At 53.7% G+C, this 21,448-nt stretch overlaps 1 protein-coding gene across 9 annotated transcripts in view; it reads left to right on the top strand.

The window, feature by feature from the left end:
* Nucleotides 1-21,448, top strand: part of ARHGEF10L (Rho guanine nucleotide exchange factor 10 like) — a 182,075-nt gene that overhangs the window by 77,456 nt on the left and 83,171 nt on the right. For 5 of the 9 annotated variants that reach the window (XM_030912690.1, XM_030912689.1, XM_030912694.1 and 2 more), the window contains exons 5-8: nt 7,443-7,534; nt 8,821-8,904; nt 12,947-13,119; nt 21,166-21,274. In XM_030912690.1, coding sequence (XP_030768550.1) covers nt 7,443-7,534; nt 8,821-8,904; nt 12,947-13,119; nt 21,166-21,274 — 458 coding nt within the window. Of the gene's footprint in view, nt 1-7,442; nt 7,535-8,820; nt 8,905-12,946; nt 13,120-21,141; nt 21,275-21,448 lie in introns of those variants that run through there. The other 4 variants (XM_010373032.2, XM_030912693.1, XM_030912695.1 and 1 more) reach the window with 2 other exon arrangements.

The following is a 21,448-nucleotide window of genomic DNA, read 5'->3' on the forward strand; positions in this document are numbered from 1 at the left end:
TTCAAGCGATTCTCCTGCCTCGGCATTCCGAGTAGCTGGGATTACAGGCCCCCACCACCGTGCCCAGCTAATTTTTTTTTTTTTTTGAATTTTTAGTAGAAACAGGGTTTCACCATGTTGGACAGGCTGGTTTCAAACTCCTGACTTCAAGTGATCTGCCTGCCTTGGCTTCCCAAAGTGCTAGGATTGATTACAGGCATGAGCCACCACACCCGGCCCCCTCAGTTTCTAATCTCTGTAAAGTGGGGTGATGAGACTCACCGGATGGCACTGTTGGTGGGGATGAAATGAGATGTGAGAGATTAGGTGCTTACTTGGTGAGGTGCCCATTGTCACTGTCCCCAAAGGGTGCAGATCTGTCTGGGGCAGACTTCACACACAAGGGACCCCTCCCTGCCAATGCATTGCTTAGCATTACCTGAGATGCTCATCAGTCCATCTCTTCCCCACCTCCCTATCTCTCTTCCTTTTAAAAAAAATACATCTTTGTTGTAGAAAAATTAGAAAGTACGGAAAATGATAGACTAAAAGCAACTTTTAATCCTACCATGGTGTGTTTCTGTCCAGCATCTTTGCTAGGCATGTATACAAGTATGCAAAACTTTTTTTTACAGAACTGTGGTTTTATTGCACATGCTGTTTCGTGGCTCACCTTGCTTTTTTTTTTTTTTTTTTTTTTTGAGTTAATTACATATCATGAGCATTTCCCCAGGGGAACTTGTATTGTTCTGCAACAACCCCTATGGCTCTTGATACATTCTTGCTGGGGGTGCAGGGCCTCTCCATGTCTGACTGAGCCTTGGGGCCCCTGAGATGTCAGGGAGGGAGGTGCATATGCCACAGGGCAGGAGGCCAGAGGCCGGACTTTGGCCCAGCATTCGTGTGGGGGGGCCAGCTGCACAGAGATGGTTCCCCAGAAGCTTCGAAGCTCGCTGCCTGCTGAGGTCTGTGATATGATGCCACCTGAGGGCCGCTCCCAGACTTCCCCTGGGGGGCTTCTCTGCTCTTGGCTCATCCAGTAAGGGGATCTGTGACCATGTGTGGGGTGGCACAGGACAGACACACTGGGTCCTGGAAGCCCTCTGTGTGCAGGATGGGGGGCCACAGAGGGAAGAGGGAACACATGTAGGTGAGGGACCCCATGCCTGGAGGAGGGGTGGAGGGAAGGAGAGGGCAGGGAAGCAGCGCACACGAGGCGGTACCACATGCCAGTCCCTGTGCTGGGAGATTTACATGCCTTCTTAATTTACTCCATACCAGAACCCTGTGAGGGAGGTAGCATTGCCTCATTTTACAGATATGGAAACTGAGGCATAGAGAAATGCTAAGTGCTTTATCTGCATCATCTCACTGAATCCTTACAGCTGGAGGTAGGACTGATAATTCCCCCTGGTCCACATTCAATAACTTGTCCCGGTGCACACAGCCAAGTGGCTGAGCCACAGTCTTATCCCAGGTCGTGGTCCCGGAGTGTTTGCTTCTCCCCCCGTCATGCCTGGGAGCCCTGGTTCTCAACCCTGGCTGCATGCTGGAGCCCACAGGGAGCTTACCCCTGAGCAACAGTCAGAGTCTCTGGGGCAGCGGCCCTGGTGCCCACATCTTCTAGGGGCACCCTGCTGACTCTAGTGGGCAGCCAAGCCAGATGCTTTCTAAGGTCCTCAGCTTTGACATACTGTACAATCAGGTAAAGTGGCCAGGGCCGAAAGAGACCCGGCAGGAGGCTGAACCTGGGCTGCGTGTTATTCCCTTTCCTTCGTGTCTCTTGATCTCTTGATCGGGCCATCATGCTGGGGGGGGAGTTTCCGAGGTGGGCGGTGACACTGTGTGGGGCTGTCCTACGCACACTCTCTTGTCCTGTCCCTCCCTGTGCTGCAGCTTGGGTTTTCCTTGAGGCCTTATAAGGCAAATGTCATTCCAGTCCTTTCTAGTCCCGTCCCCAAAGGTGAAATTCTTTCCTTTCTCATATTTGTTATGCCTTGTCCTGCCAAGGGCCCCAGAATGCCTGTGTGTGCAGACCCCGCTGGCCAGGAATCCTTAGCTTGTTCTGGTGTTGGGGGTCTCCTCCCCGACCACCCACATGGGACAGCCTCTGGGAAGAGACGCTTGGAGGTTCACTGAGAAACTAGGGCCTGTACCAGCCCCTGCCGGGGTGGCGGGTGCCATTCTCTGGAGTGGGGCTTCTTATCTTTAAAATAGGCTGGGGGCCTGGCGTGGTGGCTCACACCTGTAATCCCAGTACTTTGGGAGTACTAGGCGGATCTGAGGCAGGTGGGTCACCTGAGGTCAGGATTTCAAGACCAGCCTGGCCAACATGATGAAACCCTGTCTCAACTAAAAATACAAAAAAAAGTAGACAGGCATGGTGGCACACGGGGACCTACACTTCCCTGCCCTGCTGCTCTTTGGAGAGAGAAGAGGTGGGGCACAAAGGTGCTTGGAGCTCTGTGGACCAGAAATGCGCCAGGTTGCCTTCTGGTGTACTTGAACTCCTCTGCCAGCAATGTAGGCTGCTGCTTGGGGGGCCTGGGAGGGGTCCTTTCCTCTCTCCCTTGCCTCTGCGTCTGTCTGCCTTTTCCTCCCCCATCTGGCGCCCCTCTCCATGGATTCAGCTTCTTTCCTTTGCATTCAGGTTGCTGGCCTTACTCTCATTTGCAAGCTGAGAGGCATTAGGAGAGCAGGAAGCTCAGATAAGGGTGAGATAATTGCCTCTTATTGGTTTTTATGGCTCTTTTATGACCCAGAGGCCCCTGAAGGAGTGTTTGTTCACTGGGAGAATTAGACACTGCAGCCCTGTGTGGCTTCCACGGACAGCGGCTGGGAGAGGCTGCTCCGGGTGGTTACAGGGTGGGTCTGGGGCCTTGGCAGGCAGCAGGGAGGGTCATGGATACAGGAGGCACCCCCAGCCTTATTTCTTGCTGTGCCTTCCTTACATGCGTATCTTGAACTGGAACTTTGCTCGTGTCCCTGCTCCCCCAACTTTATTCCTCTTCCCCTGCCTGGGAAGCCCTTTCCCCATCTCATTGGCCCCAGGAACACCTGCTCCAGTCTAGGGGGGCAGTGGAGGTGGTCCTGAGAGCAAGGCTTTGCAGGCAGATCTCCGGGGTTCAACCTGCTGCTGTGCCACTTGCTGGCCAGGTGACTTGGGCAGTGGGGGTGGGTATGAAGTGACCTCTCTATGCTGTGCAGACCCCCATTCCCCAGACCAGGACACCAGAGCCAGTACCTGGGCCGGTCGCTCACTGGGTTTTGATAAGGTGCAGCCAGGAGGACTGGGATTACAGGCATGTACCACCATGCCTGGCTAATTTTTGTATTTTTGGTAGAGACAGGGTTTCACCATATTGGCCAGGCTGGTCTCAAACCCCTGTCCTCAAGTGATCCACCCACCTTAACCTTTAACCTTCCAAAGTTCTGGGATTACAGGCATGAGCCACCATGTCCTGCCTAAGAGAAACTTATTTCTCATAGTTCTCAAGGCTGGGAGGTCCAAGATCAGGGTGCCAGCAGATTAGTGTCTGATGAGGGCTCGTTTCCTGATCATAGATGGCGCCTTCTCACTGTGTCCTTACATGGTGGAAAGGGCAGAGGAGCTCTCTAGAGCCTCTTTTATATGGGCAGTAATCCCACCCATGGGGGCTCTGCTCTTAAGACCTAATCACCTCTCCAAAGGCCCCACCACCTGATACTACCACTTTGGGGGTGAGGATTTGAACACATGGACTTTTTTTTGTCAGGGGAACACAAACATTCACACCACAGCAGTTGGAGACTTGAACTTATGTCTCTGAGTGTGCCGAGGGCTACTGCTCTCTTTCTTTTTATAAAATGGTGGCTAAACAGGCAAGAGTTGAGGTGACCATATGCCACAGCAAGCCTGTGATGTAGGCGAATGTCTACATGCAGGTTCTCTACTTCCAGGTGGTCTGGTTGAAACAACAGAAGCTTTGCAGGTAGACGTAGTCTAAGATCCCAGCTCCTACTGATTAGCTGAGTGATTTTTAGGTAATTGAACCTTTGTGAGGCTGTCCCCCACTGTGAATGGGGGTAACAACACCCGCCTCCGGTGTGTTCCTGCAAAACTAAATGTGCAGGCTGGGCTTGTTGGCTCACTCCCAGCACTGTGGGAGGCCAAGATGGGCAGATGACCTGAGGTCAGGAGTTTGAGACCAGCCTGGCTAACATGGCAAAACCCTGTCTCTACTGAAATAGAAAAATTAGCTGCGCGTAGTGGCACATGCCTGTAGTCCCAGCTACTCGGGAGGCTGAGATGGGAGAATTGCTTAAATCCAGGAGGTAGAGGTTGCAGTGAGCTGAGATCGTGCCACTGCACTCCAGTCTGAGTGACCAGTGAGACTGTCAAAAAAAAAAAAAAAAAAAAAATTAAACGTGCAATTACATGTAAAGCAGAGCAAGCAGTGCATAGCAGATGCTTTGTAACGGTCACTGTTTGTCATGGTCACATATCAGAGCAAAGAGGACCTGTGGCCGGGAGACTGTCCAGCCAAACTCTTCTAAGCTCATGTCTGTTTCAGCTGGAACAGTTTGGTTCCATCTGAATAATTCTGAGCAACTGATGCGGCGCCTTCAGGATGTTTCTGTGTTGAGGAGGTGGCGACTCAGTGAAGCAGCTGTAGAAATCGGGGTTCAGGTGGCTCCCATCAGCCCATCACCCACCTTCCTGGTCCAGAGCAGCCCTGTCCTCTCTTGGCCTTTACTTCCTGTCATTGGTGAAAAGTGTTTCCCCAGGACTGAATGTGCTGCCATCTTTGCCCTAGGATGACACTGCTGACTTCTGGCTGTGAGCTGACACTTGCTCCTTTAATAGGGCAGGTGACTTAGACCTGCACCACCCAGTCTAGTGGCCACTAGTCATGTGTAGCTATTTAAAATTAAATTACTTGAAATCAAATAGAATTAAAAATTAAGTTCCTTGGTCCCACTAGCCACATGTCAGTGTTCAATAGCCATGTGGCTGGCGGCTGCTGCACCGGATAGGACAGGCAGGAAAATTCTCGCCACCACCATCACTCTGCTTATTATCTGAGAGGCAGTGGAGGGCGGCATTCAGAGCTCAGCTTGGGAGCCAGGCAAGCTGGCCTCATGGTCTAGCCCTGCCACTCCCTGGCAGAGTGATCTTGGGCCGGTTCCTCTACTTGCCTGCAGAATACAGAAGATGCCAGGATCCCGTTTGGTGCTGGGAAGGTGAGGCAGAGGGCCTGGCTCACAGAAGGTGCTCAACAGCGGAGATCTCTCCTCGCAGCCTCCACCCCTCCCTCTTCCCCTGCACTGTCCTACTCTTCATCTGCTAAGGGCTCGGGTGCCAGGAAGTTCAAGTTGATTCTTTGGCAATGGCGCTGCTCTCTTGACAGTCTAAGGCCTCTGCCCTCTAAGTTGGCATAAGTGGTCTTTGGTCTTTGTTTTATTTTATTTTTTTGAACCTGGACTTAAAAAAAATTCACGTTAGAGGGCCGGGCGCGGTGGCTCAAGCCTGTAATCCCAGCACTTTGGGAGGCCGAGTCGGGCAGATCACGAGGTCAGGAGATCGAGACCATCCTGGCTAACCCGGTGAAACCCCGTCTCTACTAAAAAATACAAAAAACTAGCCGGGCGAGGTGGTGGGTGCCTGTAGTCCCAGCTACTTGGGAGGCTGAGGCAGGAGAATGGCGTAAACCCGGGAGACGGACCTTGCAGTGAGCTGAGATCCGGCCACTGCACTCCAGCCTGGGCGACAGAGCCAGACTCCGTCTCAAAAAAAAAAAAAAAAAAAAAAAAATTCGCGTTAGAATAGCTTTAGATTTTCAGAGATGTTCTGAAGATGGTACATAGAGCTCCACATAACCCTCATCCAGCTTCCCTGCTATGAGCATCTCACACGGCCTTGGCACAGTTGTCAAAGCTGAGGCCTACGTTGGCACACTACCATTGACTAAACAGACTTTGTGTGGATTTCATCAGTTTTCCCACTTATGTTCATTTTTTGACCCAGGATCCAATCCAGGATCCCACATCGCACTTAACTGTCATGTCTCTGTAGCCCTCTCCGGCCTGCGGCAGTTTCTTGGTCTTTCCTTGATTTCTGTGACCTTGAGACTATTGAGGAGTGATGTTCAGGCACGGTGGCTCACGCCTATAATCCCAACACTTTGGGAAGCTGAGGTGGGTGGATCACTTGAGGTCAGGAGTTCGAGACCGGCCTGGCCAACATGGTGAAACCCAGTCTCTACCAAAAGTGCAAAAATTAGCTGGGTGTGGTGGCGCATGCCTATAATTCCAGCTACTCGGGAGACTGAGATGGCAGGATTGCTTGAACCCGGGAGGCAGAGGTTGCAATGAGTCAAGATTGTACTAGTGCCCTGAAGCCTGGGTGACAGAGCAAGACTCTGTCTCAAAAAAAAAAAAAAAAAAAAAAGTCTTGAGGAGTAATTCCAGGTGTTCGGTACAATGTTCCCCACTCCGGTTTTGTCTGGTGTTTTCTCCAGGATTAGACTGGGGTTATGGGTTTTGGATAAAAACACCACGGAGGTGAAGTACCCATTTCATGACATCATATCAGGACACATGGCACCTGAGTGGTGTCGCTACAGATGCTCACCTGGGTCTCTTGGTTCAGGACATGTCTGCTGGGCTTCTCTGCTGTTTCCCATTTGCATGTCTGCTCTGTGGAAGGGACTCACTGGGCCAGCCCATCCTCAAGTGTGCGTGAGGGACTAAGCTCTACCTCCCACGTGTAGTCTTTTGAAGCTTTGCAATTCCTTGTTTCTTTTTCCTTTTTTTTTTTTTTTGATGCAGTGTCGTTTTGTCACCCAGGCTGGAGCGCAGTGGCATTATCTTGGCTCACTGCAACCTCCCTCTTCTGGGTTCAAGTGATTCTTGTGCATCAGCCTCCTAAGTAGCTGGGGCTACAGGCGCGCACCACCACGCCTGGCTAATTTTTGTATTTTTGGTAGAGAAGGAGTTTCACCATGTTGGCCAGGCTGGTCTTGAGCTCCTGACCTCTAGTGATCCACCCGCCTGGGCCTCCCAAAGTGCTGTGATTATAGGCGTAAGCTACTGTGCCCGGCCAAGTCCTTGTTTCTTGCAAGAGGCAGGGATCCCCCAGCCTGCCCCTTCTGTTGTATGTGGGAGAGTGGAGAGGTGGAGGTTCCCTTTGAGCCTGCCCTGTCGAGAGACGAGACAGCCCCCGTGCGGAGAGTGCTAAGGGTTATCACTGTGAACACAGTTGATCTTTATGCTCTTGTGAAGTGCCAGCCCAGCCTTGTGCATGCCTTCTAAAGATGAGGACCCTGGGGGCTTGTCTGAGGCCACCTCCGCCTCGGGTCTCCCCAGTATCCTGGCCCTCAGCCCACTTTTGCCCATCATGTCCTGCTGACCAGGTGAGGGGCTGCCAGAGGCTTCCAGGGGCCACCTCTGGACACCTCTGCAGTGCCGTCTTTTGCCCACAGGGTGCCGGCCTGGGTGAGCAATGGGGAGGCAGCAGATGCAGCCTTCTCCGGGGCCCGGCACTCCAGCTGGAAGCGGAAGAGTTCCCGTCGCAGTAAGTCTCCCCTCCGGCCCGCCACCCACCCCAGGTAGCTAGCTCCGGGATATCCTAGTCTTCCCTAACCCAAGAGAGTGATGTGGGCTCCTGTGAGCCCAGTGTTCATCCTCACTGGGGGCTGCTGTGGCCCTGGAGGACCAACCACTGCTCACAAGAGCCGAGGTCCAGGATCAGCTGACACACCCAGTTTTTCATCTGCCCTCAAATACTTACAAAGCTCCCACAACAGGCCAGGGTGGCTCAGTGGTGTTAGTGCCCTGGGGACCAGGATGAGGTCCCTCTGTTAACAGAACCAGACACTTTGCCATGGGAAGGTGCCTGCCCAGATGTTCCCTGCAGATAGAGAAGAGGGCAGCAGGGGTGGGGGAAAGAGGGTCCCAGACAGGGGCCAGTTTGTGCGAGGGCCTGAGGGCAGGAGGACCCCTGACTCCCAGGAAGCAGCAAGGGCCTCATCTGTGGGGCGTAGGGGAGCATTACAGGGTGAGGTGTGGGTGCGGGCCCTGCAGCTCCTCAGGGCCTCAGAGGCTGTGCTTAAGGTTCTCAAGGAAATAGGAAACCACAGAAGGAAGGCCAGTGATGTAGCTGCCTTTGCCTTTCAGTCCCCTTGCACTGGGGTGGGGGCAGTGTAGGAGACCGGGTGGGGAGGGGTGGAGCCTGCTGGGAGGCTATCATGGTCTTGTAGGACAGGAAGTCTGAGGGTGGGAACTAGGGGCCTAGAGAGAGGTGGGCAGGCCTGGGAGCTGGTGTGGGAGGAAGAGGGGGCTCTGACAGGGCTCTAGGGGCCCCAGGACCTAGGGAAGCATCACAGACCAGTGGGTCTTGTGACTTCTTCCTGGAAGGCCTGTGGGTCGAGGACTGGCTCCCATCAGGGGTGGGGGCTGGTTTTCCAAATCCTAGCACTGCTACGTGATGAGGGGCTAGCCCCGGGGTCCTGGGTGACTGAGGATGCTAGGGCCAGGGCACAGGTGCTGGACTGCATCATGCTCCCTGCAGGGGCTGGGAGCAGCTGTCCATTAGCCAGATGGGCAGGCCTGCGGGCAGCAGGGAGCCAGGTGGGGTCTGTGCGGTCACTGGGAGGGCGCCTTGGAGGAGGTGGGGGTTGGGGAGAAACGGGGGAGCCAGCATCCCCTGAGGGCAGCTAGCGAGGCTGAGGGCTGTACTGGGCTGGCAGAAAGGAGGGTACTGCGTGCCACCAGCTGGTGCAGTCCTGATGTCATCTGCAGCACCTCTGGCCAGGCTGCCACAGCCCACGTTGGTGCTCTCTCTCCCCCCTTCCCTCCCAGTCGACCGGTTCACTTTCCCCGCTCTGGAAGAGGATGTGATTTATGACGACGTCCCCTGCGAGAGCCCAGATGCGCATCAGCCCGGTATGGTGTCTGCAGTGCTTTCCCCATTTTTCTTGGGGACAGGGGAGGGAGGCAGGGACCGGGGAGGGTCGTCTCCTTCCATTTCCTTCTGTCCCCACCTGGCCCTGTGCCCCTCCTTCTTGTCTTTAGAAACAACTGTGGTCATCAGGGATAATCTGGAGATGGTTGAGGGCGTGGCCAGCGGGGCTGGGCAGGGCGTGGGCATCATGGGCAGGGCCATGCTCCGACTGTGGGTACCCGGGCAGATCATCACCTTTCCAAGCCTTGATTCCTCCCTCAGGAAAATGGGGCCATACTCCAGGCTTTCCAGGGCTGTTGGAGAAGATGACAGCTTGTTATACTGAAAGGGTGAAGCAGATAAAGCTTTGCAAAGCCCTGCGCCCTGCTCTGGGTTGAGGGCTGAGGTGGGCGGGCAGGCAGGCGATTGTGGCCACAGAGGGAGATGGGGCGGGACTAGGGTGAGTCTTGCTGGAACTCACCTGATGGGAGAGAGGACTGTTCAGTGACAATTAACAGGAAGAGCCGTCTTTGCTTGAACACATTAGGCCAAGCATATTTTCAATCATGTAATGGCTTCAAGACTTTGATTTGGGATGTTACGTTCTTATTTTACAGACAAGGGAACGGCCGAGGCAGGGCTAGGATTTGAATGTGGGTCATTCTGACCCCAAGTTCAGTGCTCTGTCCCCTACCTCAGGAGGATTTGAGTGGCATTTTATGACAGATGAGGCACATTTGATCCCACTGATCTCACGACCCCATGAGGTCAGCAGGGCCAGGCTTATTTATGGCTCCCATGATAAAGAGGTTAAACCACCAGCCCCAGAGCACACAGCCAGGATTTGAACAGACGACTTCTTTTCCTACTATGCGATTCTTCCTGTTTTCAGGGGCTCTCCATCCAACGGGGAAGCACAACCCCTGCTTTTGAGGAGCTCCGAGTCTGATGGAGAGGCTCTAACCATCCTTGAGCAGCACAAAGCGCAATGGGAGAGACACACAGACAACATGGCAAGGCCCGAGGCCCCCAGAGCCACACTCCTGACTCCTGTCTCAGGAACGGGGACAGATGGGCCAAGGATATGCTTATCCCTTTAGCAAGCCTGGGATGTGCTTGGAGCACATTTTCCTGTTTGTAGGATTCCCACTGTATTGGGAGGCAAAGGAGTCTTAGGAAAGTCCCAAAGCTGGGAGGTCTGAGCGGCTGAGGGGCCTCAGTTGTTGTTTAACCCATTTGGCCTACTTCCCACCTGAATTCAATCAAGCCACTGAGTCCCTGGCCCCAGTCTTTACTGTCCTCAGGGTCTGGGAGGATGTGGCATGTTCATGGCCTGGGTGTCACACAGCCTGTGTTTGCACCCTAGCTCTGAGCCTGCAAATGAGGACCACAATACCTACCCCAGGATCCCCGCATGCTGGGCTGTGGGAGGATCAAGTATGACAAGGCTGCAAAGAGCTCAGTGCAGGGCTGGCTCTTGGAGACAGGGCCGTTGTGGCTGTTGTTGTTAGTGTTATGCCTGCCGAGGGTCTGCCTGGGGCTGATGTGGGCTCAGCAGGAGCTCAGAGAGGAGGTCGTTACCCGAGGGACAGGCTGTATGCAACAGTGGGCACACGCAGCCCTGTGTTTGAATCCCGGCTCTGCCATTGATTTGGGCACAGGGCTTTGTGCCTTTGTGCCTTGGCTTCTTCATATAAGGCAGGAAAATCCCCAGCTCACAGGCCTTTGGGGAGGGTCACACAGGGTCCTGACCAATCTCTCTGGGCCTCAATTGACCCATCTGTAAAACTGGGGCAATAATAGCTAGTCCTAGGGTGGTAGCATGGATTCCATGAGGTAATTGATGAGGACACTGAGCAGGAAGCATGAGGGGACCCTTATGTGGTCCCTGAAAGCCCTCGGGTGGTGCACAGGCACAAGGAGTTTTGTAACTCTGTCTCCACTGGAGAGGATATTTCTATATGTGTAGATGGTGGGGACTTCAACGGAAGGTGGTGTGGAGCCCTGGCCCCACTCACTGTCTTACTGTGGCCAGCCACGTCTCTCCCATCTGTCTAACAGGAGTGATCTTTCACACCCTGCTGTCTGCACAGGGCCGCTGGGAGCCGCTGTGGCACACCAAGGATGGAGGTGGTTGGGTGCGCGGCTCAGCCCTGTGGAGGGGTGGACCTGCCACGTGCTGATGGGGTTCCTCCTCAGGGCTACACCGAGAACTCTGCCTCTTTGGTCACTAGTCGAGGGGCCTCCACTGCAGTAATGGGACAATCAGCTTGGCTTTCTGAAGGTCACAGCTGTTCCACTCTCTAAAGACATCAGTTACCATTATCTTTTGCTTAAAAATAACCTCATGTTCCCTCCTGGTTCTGGGACCTATCTCCCACTAAGCTTTGGCACATCTGTTTTGTTCTTTGGCTGACACTCTTACCCCCAACCCCTCACACCCCAGCTTTCCTGTGGGGTGAAGCTCGGGGGCCCTGGGTCTATGGACTGACACCCAAGCTCCCCCAGAACCACCATGAGTGGCGGCCTGCTGCTCTCAGCCAAGTGCATGCTGTGTGCCAGGCACTTTGCCAAGAGCCCCTTGGCTGTTTTATTTACTCGATCTGTCCGCTTAGTATTAGCCCCATTTGGCAGAGAGGTCTCTGATGACCAAAGCTCACAGTTTTTTGGCATAGTCGTTTCTGAGCAGATTTCTTTTCTTCTTCTTCATCTTCTTTTTTTTTTTTTGAGATGTTGTCTCTTTCTGTCACCCAGGGTGGCCAGGCTGGTCTCAAACTCCTGACCTCAGGCGATCCACCCACCTCCGCCTCCCAAAGTGGTGGGATTACAGGCATGAGCCACCGCGACCGGTCAGATTCCTTTTTTTAAAAAAACCTTTCCCAATGCTATATTTCTTCTGTGATGACAAAAGCATTTTCATCTTCATGTACGTTTCGGTGTCCGACCCCACTTTCGTGAGGTCTGCAGTTCTCCAGGTAACAGATGACGAAATGAAACCCAGAAGGGCAAAGGGCCTTGCCCAAGATCCCCCAGTGACGGAGCTGGGGCTGGGGCCGTGTGTTCTGGCCTCGGGACAGTGGCTTTCCCACCTCAGGCTTCAAGCGGCATCTCATAGCCCAATTGAATGGGCCCCACGAGTGCCCTGGCCCTTGTGGGACCTGTCCCTCCAGACGATGCGACTCAGCTTTTTGTCCCCAAGTTTTCAGTCCAAGGCATTTCCTGCAGGCTTAGGAAGGAAAGGAGCACCTGGACTCTGGGCCAGCTGCGCCCCCTACTGGAAGATCCTGGGCCGAACGTGAACTCAGATTTGGGGTGAGGGACTCTGAGGCCCCAACAATCTCTGTTTCATTCGTGAGGATGCTGAGGGCCTGAGCCAGGACTTGGCTCCAGGTCTTCTCTTTTCCAGTAAGAAACAGGTCACGTGTGATGGCTCGGCTGGGTGCGGTGGCTCATGCCTGTAACCCTGGCACTTTGGGAGGCGGTGGCAGGAGGATCACTTGAGCCCAGGAGCTCAAGACCAGCCTGGGCAACATAACTAGACTCCATCTCTACAAAAAAATTAAAAATTAGCTGGGTGTGATGGTGCACGCCTGTAGTCCCAGCTACCCGGGAGGCTGAGATGGGAGGATCACTTGAGCCCAGGAGTTTGAGGCCACAGTGAGCTGTGATTGCACTGCTGCACTCCAGCTTGGGTGAGACAATGAGACCCAGTCTCTAGAAAAATAAAACATTGCCAAGGAGGCCCAGAATGAGAGCTGAGACCATACAAAAGCAGTACTGGGGGCAAAAGGAAGTGAGTGGGCCCGTGCGCGGCTGACGTGTTTCTTGTGTTTTCCCCATTTTCTCAGGCCCTTCTTGCCCTACGAGGGGGAAGATGTATTGTCATCTTTGTTTCATGGTTGAGGAAGTAGACCTGGAGCCCCAGGGCCCCCACGTTCTCCCTGACCCCGCCTCGCCCCACCTGGGTTCAGAAATTGGGTCTGAGGCTGGAAGTCTGGTAGGCTTGGCCTCAGGGCCTGGGCTCACCGGCTGCCGCTTGGCCAGCAGGGGCAGAGAGGAACCTGCTCTACGAGGATGCGCACCGGGCTGGGGCCCCTCGGCAGGCGGAGGACCTAGGCTGGAGCTCCAGTGAGTTCGAGAGCTACAGCGAGGACTCAGGGGAGGAGGCCAAGCCAGAGGTTGAGCCCGCCAAGCACCGAGTGTCATTCCAGCCCAAGGTGAGGGGACCGGGGGTGTCTCTCACTTCACTCAGGACATGGAGACCCCTTCAGGGAGGGAGGGAGCAGGGTGGTAAGGGCCAGGCCCAGGACTCACGTCTGGGTCCCAGGGATTCCCAGGAATGTGTGGTGAGAGGGGAACCAGAAGCCCAGGTCATCCTGAAATAGGAGGTGGCCCACAGACATTGCTGTTGGCAGCCATAAGCCCGGGATGGGCATGGCTGGTACCTGGCACAGGTGCTCCCCCCATCCCCTTGCTATAGCAGACCTGGTTGATTGATCCTCATGCTCACGGGCTCAGACTGGGTTTCAGAGTCCTCTCAATGCCGCACTCCAGGTAGCCCAGCAACTTGCTTAGAGGTGGAGCCGGGATCAGATCCACTTGCTTTCCCCGCCCTCTGGGACTGATGCTCAGGGACAGTCCAGGCCTCGGCCCGCACAGTCCTCTCTGCTCTGGGGAGTGGACAGTGGGGGCTGCTGTGGCTCAGCCAGAGCGACATGGAAGGCTTCTCTCTGGGGCCTCACACAGTGCCATCCATGCATTTGGCTTTCCTGGTGTTTCTGCCTGGAGCAGGGGCCATTCTGCTTATTTCCTGGAGGGGAGCCCCTGAGGCTGCGAGGAGGACAGGTCATCTGGTTCCTCCTTTCCCGTGGCACCCATGCTCCTTCCCTGTTGTTCTGCAGAAGCCACCAAGAGGCAGTGTCTGTCTGTGCTGAGATTTGCAGTTTCATGGGGACAGCTTCTTACAGGCCCTGACTGAGCAGAGGGGGTGGGGCCCCTCTGCTCCTTTTATTTTTATTTTTATTATTTATTCTTTTGAGACAGAGTCTCACTCTTTCACCCAGGATGGAGTACAGTGGCATTATCTCGGCTCACTGCAACTTCTGCTTCCCGGGTTCAAGCAATTTCCTGCCTCAGCCTCCCGGGTAGCTGGGATTGCAGACGTGCACCATCATGCCTGGCTAATTTTTGTGTTTTTGTAAAGATGGGGTTTCATCATGTTGCCCAGGATGGTCTCAAACTCCTGGCCTCAAGTGATCTACCTGCCTCGGCCTCCCAAAGTGCTGGGATTACAGGTGTGAGCCACCGTGCCCAGCCTCAAGCTCCTTTTAAAAGATGTAGCAGGGCAGGAGAGCTCCACCTGGGGCCATTCCTGCATGGGCAGGGTGGGGACAAGACAGGGGACTTTCCCGGTGCCTCCCACCTTTTCTGGGTTTGGGGGATCCACTCTGGGAGAGGCATGCTGGCCAGAGGAACACCAGCACCTGAGTCCTCAGGCAGCCATTCCTCAGACCAAGATGGGCTCCCTGAGTCCTGAGCAAGCCTGGGACTTTCCAGGGATGGGCCTCCAAGGCTGGGCTGTGGGAAACAGCCTTAATGTCTTGCTAGCCAAAAAGCGAAGCATTTACTACAATACCTACTGTCTGCCTCGTCCATTTCTTCAGTTGTGGGATGAGATACATTGGAACAGGAAGACCTGATCTGTACTCAGTGAACCTTTATGGTCCACAGGAGACACTGAATGGGAAACAATTTGTCAAAAATGAAGACAAAATGCTGGTCATCATGATCAGTGTGGTACAATTTTCAAAAATAAACTAGCATACCCTTCAAAACAAAATAAAGACAAAAATGCCTTTATGTAAACTTGAGCCTCTGTCCAGCCTGGCTGTGTGCCTGATAGGGGTAGGGACTGATGCGACCAATCAGAGGAGGCCTCTGAGAGTGGTGAGCTGGAGCTGGGCTTAGGAGCCAGAGGAGATGGGACAGGTGATCCAGGCTGCAGGAGCAGGCCAAGCAGAAGCCCAGGAATAGCTTGTTGCTACTTCCTGCAGTTCAGAAGGGGCAGCATGCACTGCTTTAGGGAAGGGGGCTTTGGTTATAAAGCTCCCACTCCCCCCAGTAGCCTCTCCCTATGGCAGGACCGGTGTGTCCCAGCCCTGCTCTGGGCAGTGTGACCAGATGGGGCTCTCGAGTCCTGGCCTAGCCTTTTAGCCTCAGCCTCTGGCATTCCTCCTTCTCTCCCATGGTAGCCCCGGCCCTCTTGCTGGGACTAGGATACCATGTGTGTCTCTCAGAGGGAAGGGGGGATGACGATGCTGAATTCAGGCTTTCCAGTGGTGGTCCCCATTCTTCCACAGGCATCAGAATCACATGGGTAACTGGTTGAATCACAGATGCCAGGGCCTCACCAGGTACTCTGATTCAGGGGTTGGGTGGGGTCCGATAATCTGCCTTTTAAGCAGCTCTCTGCCCCCAGGGGGTACAAGGTGCTCACAGAGCACTCCAAGAAATGCTGGGCCACGCTCACCATGGCCTGGCCCTGGGAATGGGACCTCTGGGGGCTGCCTGTGAACTCGTGTCCCTCACACTCTCAAGCTGGAGGCTTTGGACCCTCCCTCAGCAGACAAACTATGTGGCACAGTTGTTGGGATTTCTAACCACTTGGAGTGTTTTTCTCTGGCCGTGGCCAAGGCCCACCTGCTCCCTGATCAGCAGGCTCCTAGGGAGACAGGAGGTTGTGGAGGGCTTTTCCTCAGGTACCCACTTCTGCCAGGGACTCTACTGAGCCTGCCTGTGGTGCTTCACCCTCCTGAGCCGCTTGGGGCGCACTTGCTCACCCGCTGGCATTGCAGCAGCTGCATGTTTTAGGGCCACTGCTGCTTGGCTATGTGTTATATGTGCTGCAGGCACAGGACAGCAGGGATCTGGGGATGTGTTTTGTCCTGTTCTTGGAGTCTGACCATTGCCAGGCACCCTGCCCAGCTGCAAGAGAACTAATGGAACCCCTTCTTCAGATATCCGTAGAGGCCATCCCTAGGCAGGTGGACTCTTACCAAAAAAAGTGACCATGGGATCTGTAGAAGGGCACGGACCTAAGTGGAAGCAACTGCCTCATCCTCTTATGTGAACAAGTGGTCCTGCTGGTGCCAGTCTGGGGTCTGTGGGTTTTTTTTTTTTTTTTTTTTTCCATTTGTGGGATGGATTGCATTGAACTGTTACACTCTCCAGCAGTGACCTCTTTGAAATCAAGGTCTCTGATCCAGCTGGACGGGGACTGGGCAGAACTCGTGGATTCATTATAGAAATGCCAGCCCTGGCCTAGCCTGCTCCATTCCCTGCTCTGATCTGGCCAACTCAGCAAGTGGCCTCTGATCCTGACATTTCCTTGTTCTTCTGACCCTGAAAGAAGGGAGGGAGCACCAGAAGACCCAGGGACTTTATGATTTTATTGTGTGAAACTATTTTATAGATGAACATGACTCAGGTCAAACCCCAAACTCCCCAGTTTTTTGGGAGTCTGGGTAGGTCTCCGAGAGACCCCTGTCTTGCATACTTCTTTGCATGACAATATTGAACATTTGCCTAGAATGGTGCACTTTACAAAGCAGTGCCATTTACCCTAAGTGGTCAGTATTATTGTTGTTAAGATTCTTATTTTGTTGATCGGAAAACCTGTGTAAAGCTCAGAGAGATTTAAATGATGTAGAATGCGACATCACATTTGCCTCATCTGTCTGTAAGTCCATCCATCCATCCATCCATCCATCCATCCATCCATCCATCCACTCATCCATTCACCCACCCAACAAATATTGAGCACTTGCAATTTGAAAGATAATAATGGCTTCCATTTTTTGAATACTTAATAAGCTCTCGACTCTCAGTTTTGCATGCACATTTAATTTTCTCAACAACCCTATGTAGAGGCTATTATTATGGCCACTTTACCAGTGAGGAAGTTGCAACTCAGAGAGGTAGAGACTTTTCCAGCTAGTAAGCAGGGAGCCATGATTTGAAGTAGGCCTACCTGCCTCTTGATCCTTGTGTCTACTTCTCTAGAAATAGCACCTGTCTTGGTCGTTTGTGTACTTTACCAAATATCACTGTTGCTCATATGGTTCATGCATTTGAATATCTATCTCTTCTTCTGTCCATCTACCTGTTCTCCCATCTGTCCATCCATCCATCCATTCATCCATCCTCCAGATAGTCTGTAAGCTGAGCATCCCTTCTTCCATCCTGTTGCCCATCCCCCTCCCTCCCTTTACCTTTCACTCATCCTCCCTCCATTCATCCTCCAGCAGTGTGCCAGAGGCAGCTAGTGTCAGCTCACAAGAACTCAGGAACCAGTTTTGAGCATCTCTTTACAAATTCCCATTCAGTGATGTCAATTTGATAGCTTGGAATTGGTGGAAGTATTCACGCCATGGAAATGCTTCAAAGCAGGGCCCTTTTCCTGGAGAACTGGTTGTTAAATATTTGCCAGCACAGCACTGCCTAAATCCATTCTCCTATCCATCCATCCATCCATCCTCTTATTCCTTCATCTGACTCTCTCTTCATCCATCCATCTGTCCATTTGCCCAGCTATATAGTCACCTAACCAAATTTATCCATTTGCTCATCCAACTGTTTATCTGTCCATCCATTCATTCATCCATTTATTTATCCATCCATCCATCCCTCTATGAGTCTGTTCGTCTACCCATCCACCTGCCTGTCTGTTGCCCATCCATTCATCTTTCTGTGGATTTGCTCACTTATCCATTTATCCCCCGACCTCATTCCATCCGTCCATCCACCTGCCATCTGTCCATGTCACAAACTTATCAGGAAGCTCCTATGTTACAAGCCCTGTGCTGGGCCACAGCGCTGGGGAGAAGACACAGTCCTTGCCCTCAGAGCATTTTCCCATTTCCCTAAGATAGGAGGCCTGGGTTTGCTCCCCTCCCACCTCTCCACCCCAGCAGCCCAGATTCCCTCCTGCAGAGACCCGGCCCCCAGCTGCCTGGCGTGGTGGGGTTGGACACAGCTGGAGCAGATTCCAAGCAGGATCTGGCTGGACTGCTGCCTGGGACCTGGGGTGCCGCATCCCGCCTGCCCGAGCTGTCCATCCGCACTTTACCTGAGTCTCCTTTCTCCCCTGTTGTCTGTGTTTTGTCTCCTCCCTGTCCCGCCTGCTCCTCTCACCTGCTCTCCTTCTGCCTGGCCGCTTGGGGTTCCAGCTTTCTCCAGACCTGACTAGGCTAAAGGAGAGATACGCCAGGACTAAGAGAGACATCTTGGCTTTGAGAGTTGGGGGGAGAGACATGCAGGAGCTGAAGCACAAGTACGATTGTAAGGTATTGTCTGTCTGTCTTCTCAAGTCCTGGATGGGAGCTGTTTCCAGCTGCAGCTACCTCCAGGGGCCTTTCCTGCTGCCCTGGTACCACGAAGCCTCCCAGGCCCACCCTTGAGTCCCAGGGCTGTCCTGAGACCTGGACCCTGGCCACCCTCACATCTGTGCTGGAACTGGCAGGTGCCTTAAGCCACGTGTTCCCTTCCATGTTCTCGCCCCTATCTTTCTCCCCACCTGCAAGTGAAACCCTGATAGCCCACGAGAATTCCCAGGAGGGTTTTCAAACTTTAGGACCCTTGGATTCACCTGGGGTGCTGTGTTCAAAATGCAGGTTCCTGAGCTCCAGCCCCAAGGGTGCCACTTCTGTAGGTCTGGGACGAGGCTCAGGAATCTGCACATTTCATAATCTGCACAGTTGGGGTTACACGTTGAAAAACGTGAATGTTGGTGACATTGAATTTTCCTATCTCTCCACACTGTTTAGAGGAATCCAGGATAAGGAAGTGTGTAGGAGAAATCACAGTACTTTCTTAAACTTTTGGATAATGATGATGTCGACAACAGTAGCTTCCCTTAACTGAGCACCAGCTGTGTGTCTTGGCCGAAGGCATGGACTATCGAGGTCTGTGGGCCTGGTTTGAATCCCAATCTCACCACCCTCATGGTGTGATCCTGAGCAGGCCCCTTGGCCTCTCTGAGCCTTGGTTTCCTTGCCTTTGAAATGGGAGCATTCATAGTACCGGCCCCCAGGGTGGCTGTGAGGGTGGATGGTCAGGCCTGTTGGGTGTGCGGTGCTGTGCTGGGTCTAGGAGCTCAGTGGACAGTGGCTGTTGTTATCTACGCACCTGACCACCCTGTCCTTGTGGCACTCTGGGCAGTAGCTGCCTTTCTGCATCTTTTAGTGTCAAGTAACCGGCTAGTGGCCACACCTAGTGGTCAGCGATAGAGCTGGGATTCCAACTCGGGTCTGCTGTGTGCTGGAGCCCAAACGTCCTCCATCCTGCAGTGCTGCCCACTTTATTGGAATGTGAAGCCTTCCCGGAGGAGGAGAGCAGACCCTTTACAGTTTACGGGACCTTTCACAGATACCCCTGAGAGGGCTATAACCCAGGGTGGGGGTGGGTCTAACCTCTCAGGAAGCCAAGGCTGAGAGAGGGGCCCTGGAGCTAGTGAAGGGCAGAGTCTAAGACCGGGCATTTCCCCTGGTGTGGCCACACACTGTGGGAAGGGGTGGATTCGACAGGTTTACTCAGGGACACCTTCTAGGGTGTTGGCCTGTTCTTTTTTGCCCAGGAAAACGCCGGGAGAATGGCCTCAGATGATCCCCTGAAAGACCACTTTGTGGGGCTCATGACAGCACCATTGATGGCTTTCTGCCAGGACAGAAACTGGATTCTGGAACAGAGGTTTCGGATCTCTGAGGGTGTGACCCCCTTCCTCCCACCCCCCCAACAAGAAGATGAGCGTCTATGCCATCCATTTCATGAGATTCTCAAAGGCCTCTATGACCACTCCCCCTGCCCAAACCCAGAAAAGGCCAAGCACAACTGCTCTAGGATTGTCCCGTAGAAATGCAGGGCAGGCAGGGAACTTCCTTCTTTTTCCCTGCTGCTGGTTCCTTCCAGAAGGTCAGCCTCGTTCCTTAAAAGCCATCACCCCTGCTTCCCCATGCACAGCACCTGGTGGCTTTTCAGCAACCCTTCCTTGCCCAGACCCCCAAGAAGTACTTGGATACTTAAGTGGGGACCAAGGGGTTATTGGAGGTGATAGAGCAGAGACCAGAGACACCCCCAACAGATTAGTGCTCCCCACCTTCAGTAGAGAGTTTTAGGAAGGAGAAGGTTTTCTTAGGACTGCACTGTCCATTATGATAGGCATGTGGCTCTTTAAATGGAAATTAACTAAAATTAAATATATTTAGAAATTTGGGTCCTTCCTCGCACCAGCACATTTCAAGTGCTCCATGGTCACATGTGGCCTGTGGCTGCCATTTTGGACAGGGCAGATACAAGTGTTTCTGTCATGGCAGAGCCTTCTCTCAGCTGGTGCTGCTGTGTGTTGGAGAAGATGCAGGGGCCGGAGCTGGGGCTTGGGAGGACAAAGGACAGGCTGAGGGGACAGCAGCTCTGTCTCAGGCCTGGGCTCCCCCATCGCCCTGGATGCCTACTTCTCCCTCCTGGGTACATGCTCTCCTTACTTCTCACATTCTGCTTAGCTTGCTACGCTCGTGTCCATGGATCCCCTCCCCACCACCAGGGGAAACTGCCTCTTCTTTCTGGCAACTTCAGCCTTTTCTCCTTTTCCCAGACAGTGGCTCAGTAAGAAACCTGGCTGTTTTGGGGGAGGCAAGGGATGGGTCCCTCACCTGGGTTTGGCTGATGGGATGGGGGTGTGCACACATCTCCTTCAGTTGCTCCTAAGGTCATGTTCAACATCATGGAGTGCATTTTGCTGCTCAGGGAGCTTTCCCAGACCCGGAATGTTTCGGTGCTCACAGACCCTGATAAGGACAGGTATTGCTGTTCCTCAGTTTTGCCTGGGGAAATGGAGGCTCAGTGACGTTCAGTGACGTGCCCAGAGTCATGCCACTGGGGGGTGGCCCAGGACTCCAGGTCTCCAGCACCCCTTGCCACACTCCTCGCCAGGTCACATCGTCTCCTGGATTTCAAATCTGTTCACATAGTCTGTCCCGAAGGGAAAAAAATCAGTTATGGCCCCCTCTTGCCCATAAAGAGGGAGATCCCTGGGCATGAATGCACCTTCTCACCCCCACTGGCGTCCTTGGCCTCTGCTCACTGACCTGGGAGGGAAGGGTCTGGGTGGTTCTGACCTCCGCAGGCTGAGGCCCGGGGAGGCGGGTGGCCCTCGATGGCAGGCATCCCAGGCTGTCCCTTCCCTGATGAGCCTCTCTACCTTTGCTCAGATGACCCAGCTCATGAAGGCCGCCAAAAGCGGGACCAAGGATGGGCTGGAGAAGACGCGGATGGCCGTCATGCGCAAAGTCTCCTTCCTGCACAGGAAGGACGTCCTCGGTGAGGCGCTGCCTGAGCAGGAGGGTCTGGTCTGGTGCCCAGCTCTGGGCTGCGGGTCGAGAGGGTGGGATTTTGCTTTACACCCCAGTGGTCATGCTGAGTGGGTACCACTTGGCGTATGGCTTCCTCTGGCGGTGGGGGTTGCGGGCTGAGTCCCAAATATCCTGGTAGGTC

This window comes from Rhinopithecus roxellana, chromosome 12 (genome assembly GCF_007565055.1).
Source record: "Rhinopithecus roxellana isolate Shanxi Qingling chromosome 12, ASM756505v1, whole genome shotgun sequence".
NCBI lineage: Eukaryota > Metazoa > Chordata > Mammalia > Primates > Cercopithecidae > Rhinopithecus > Rhinopithecus roxellana.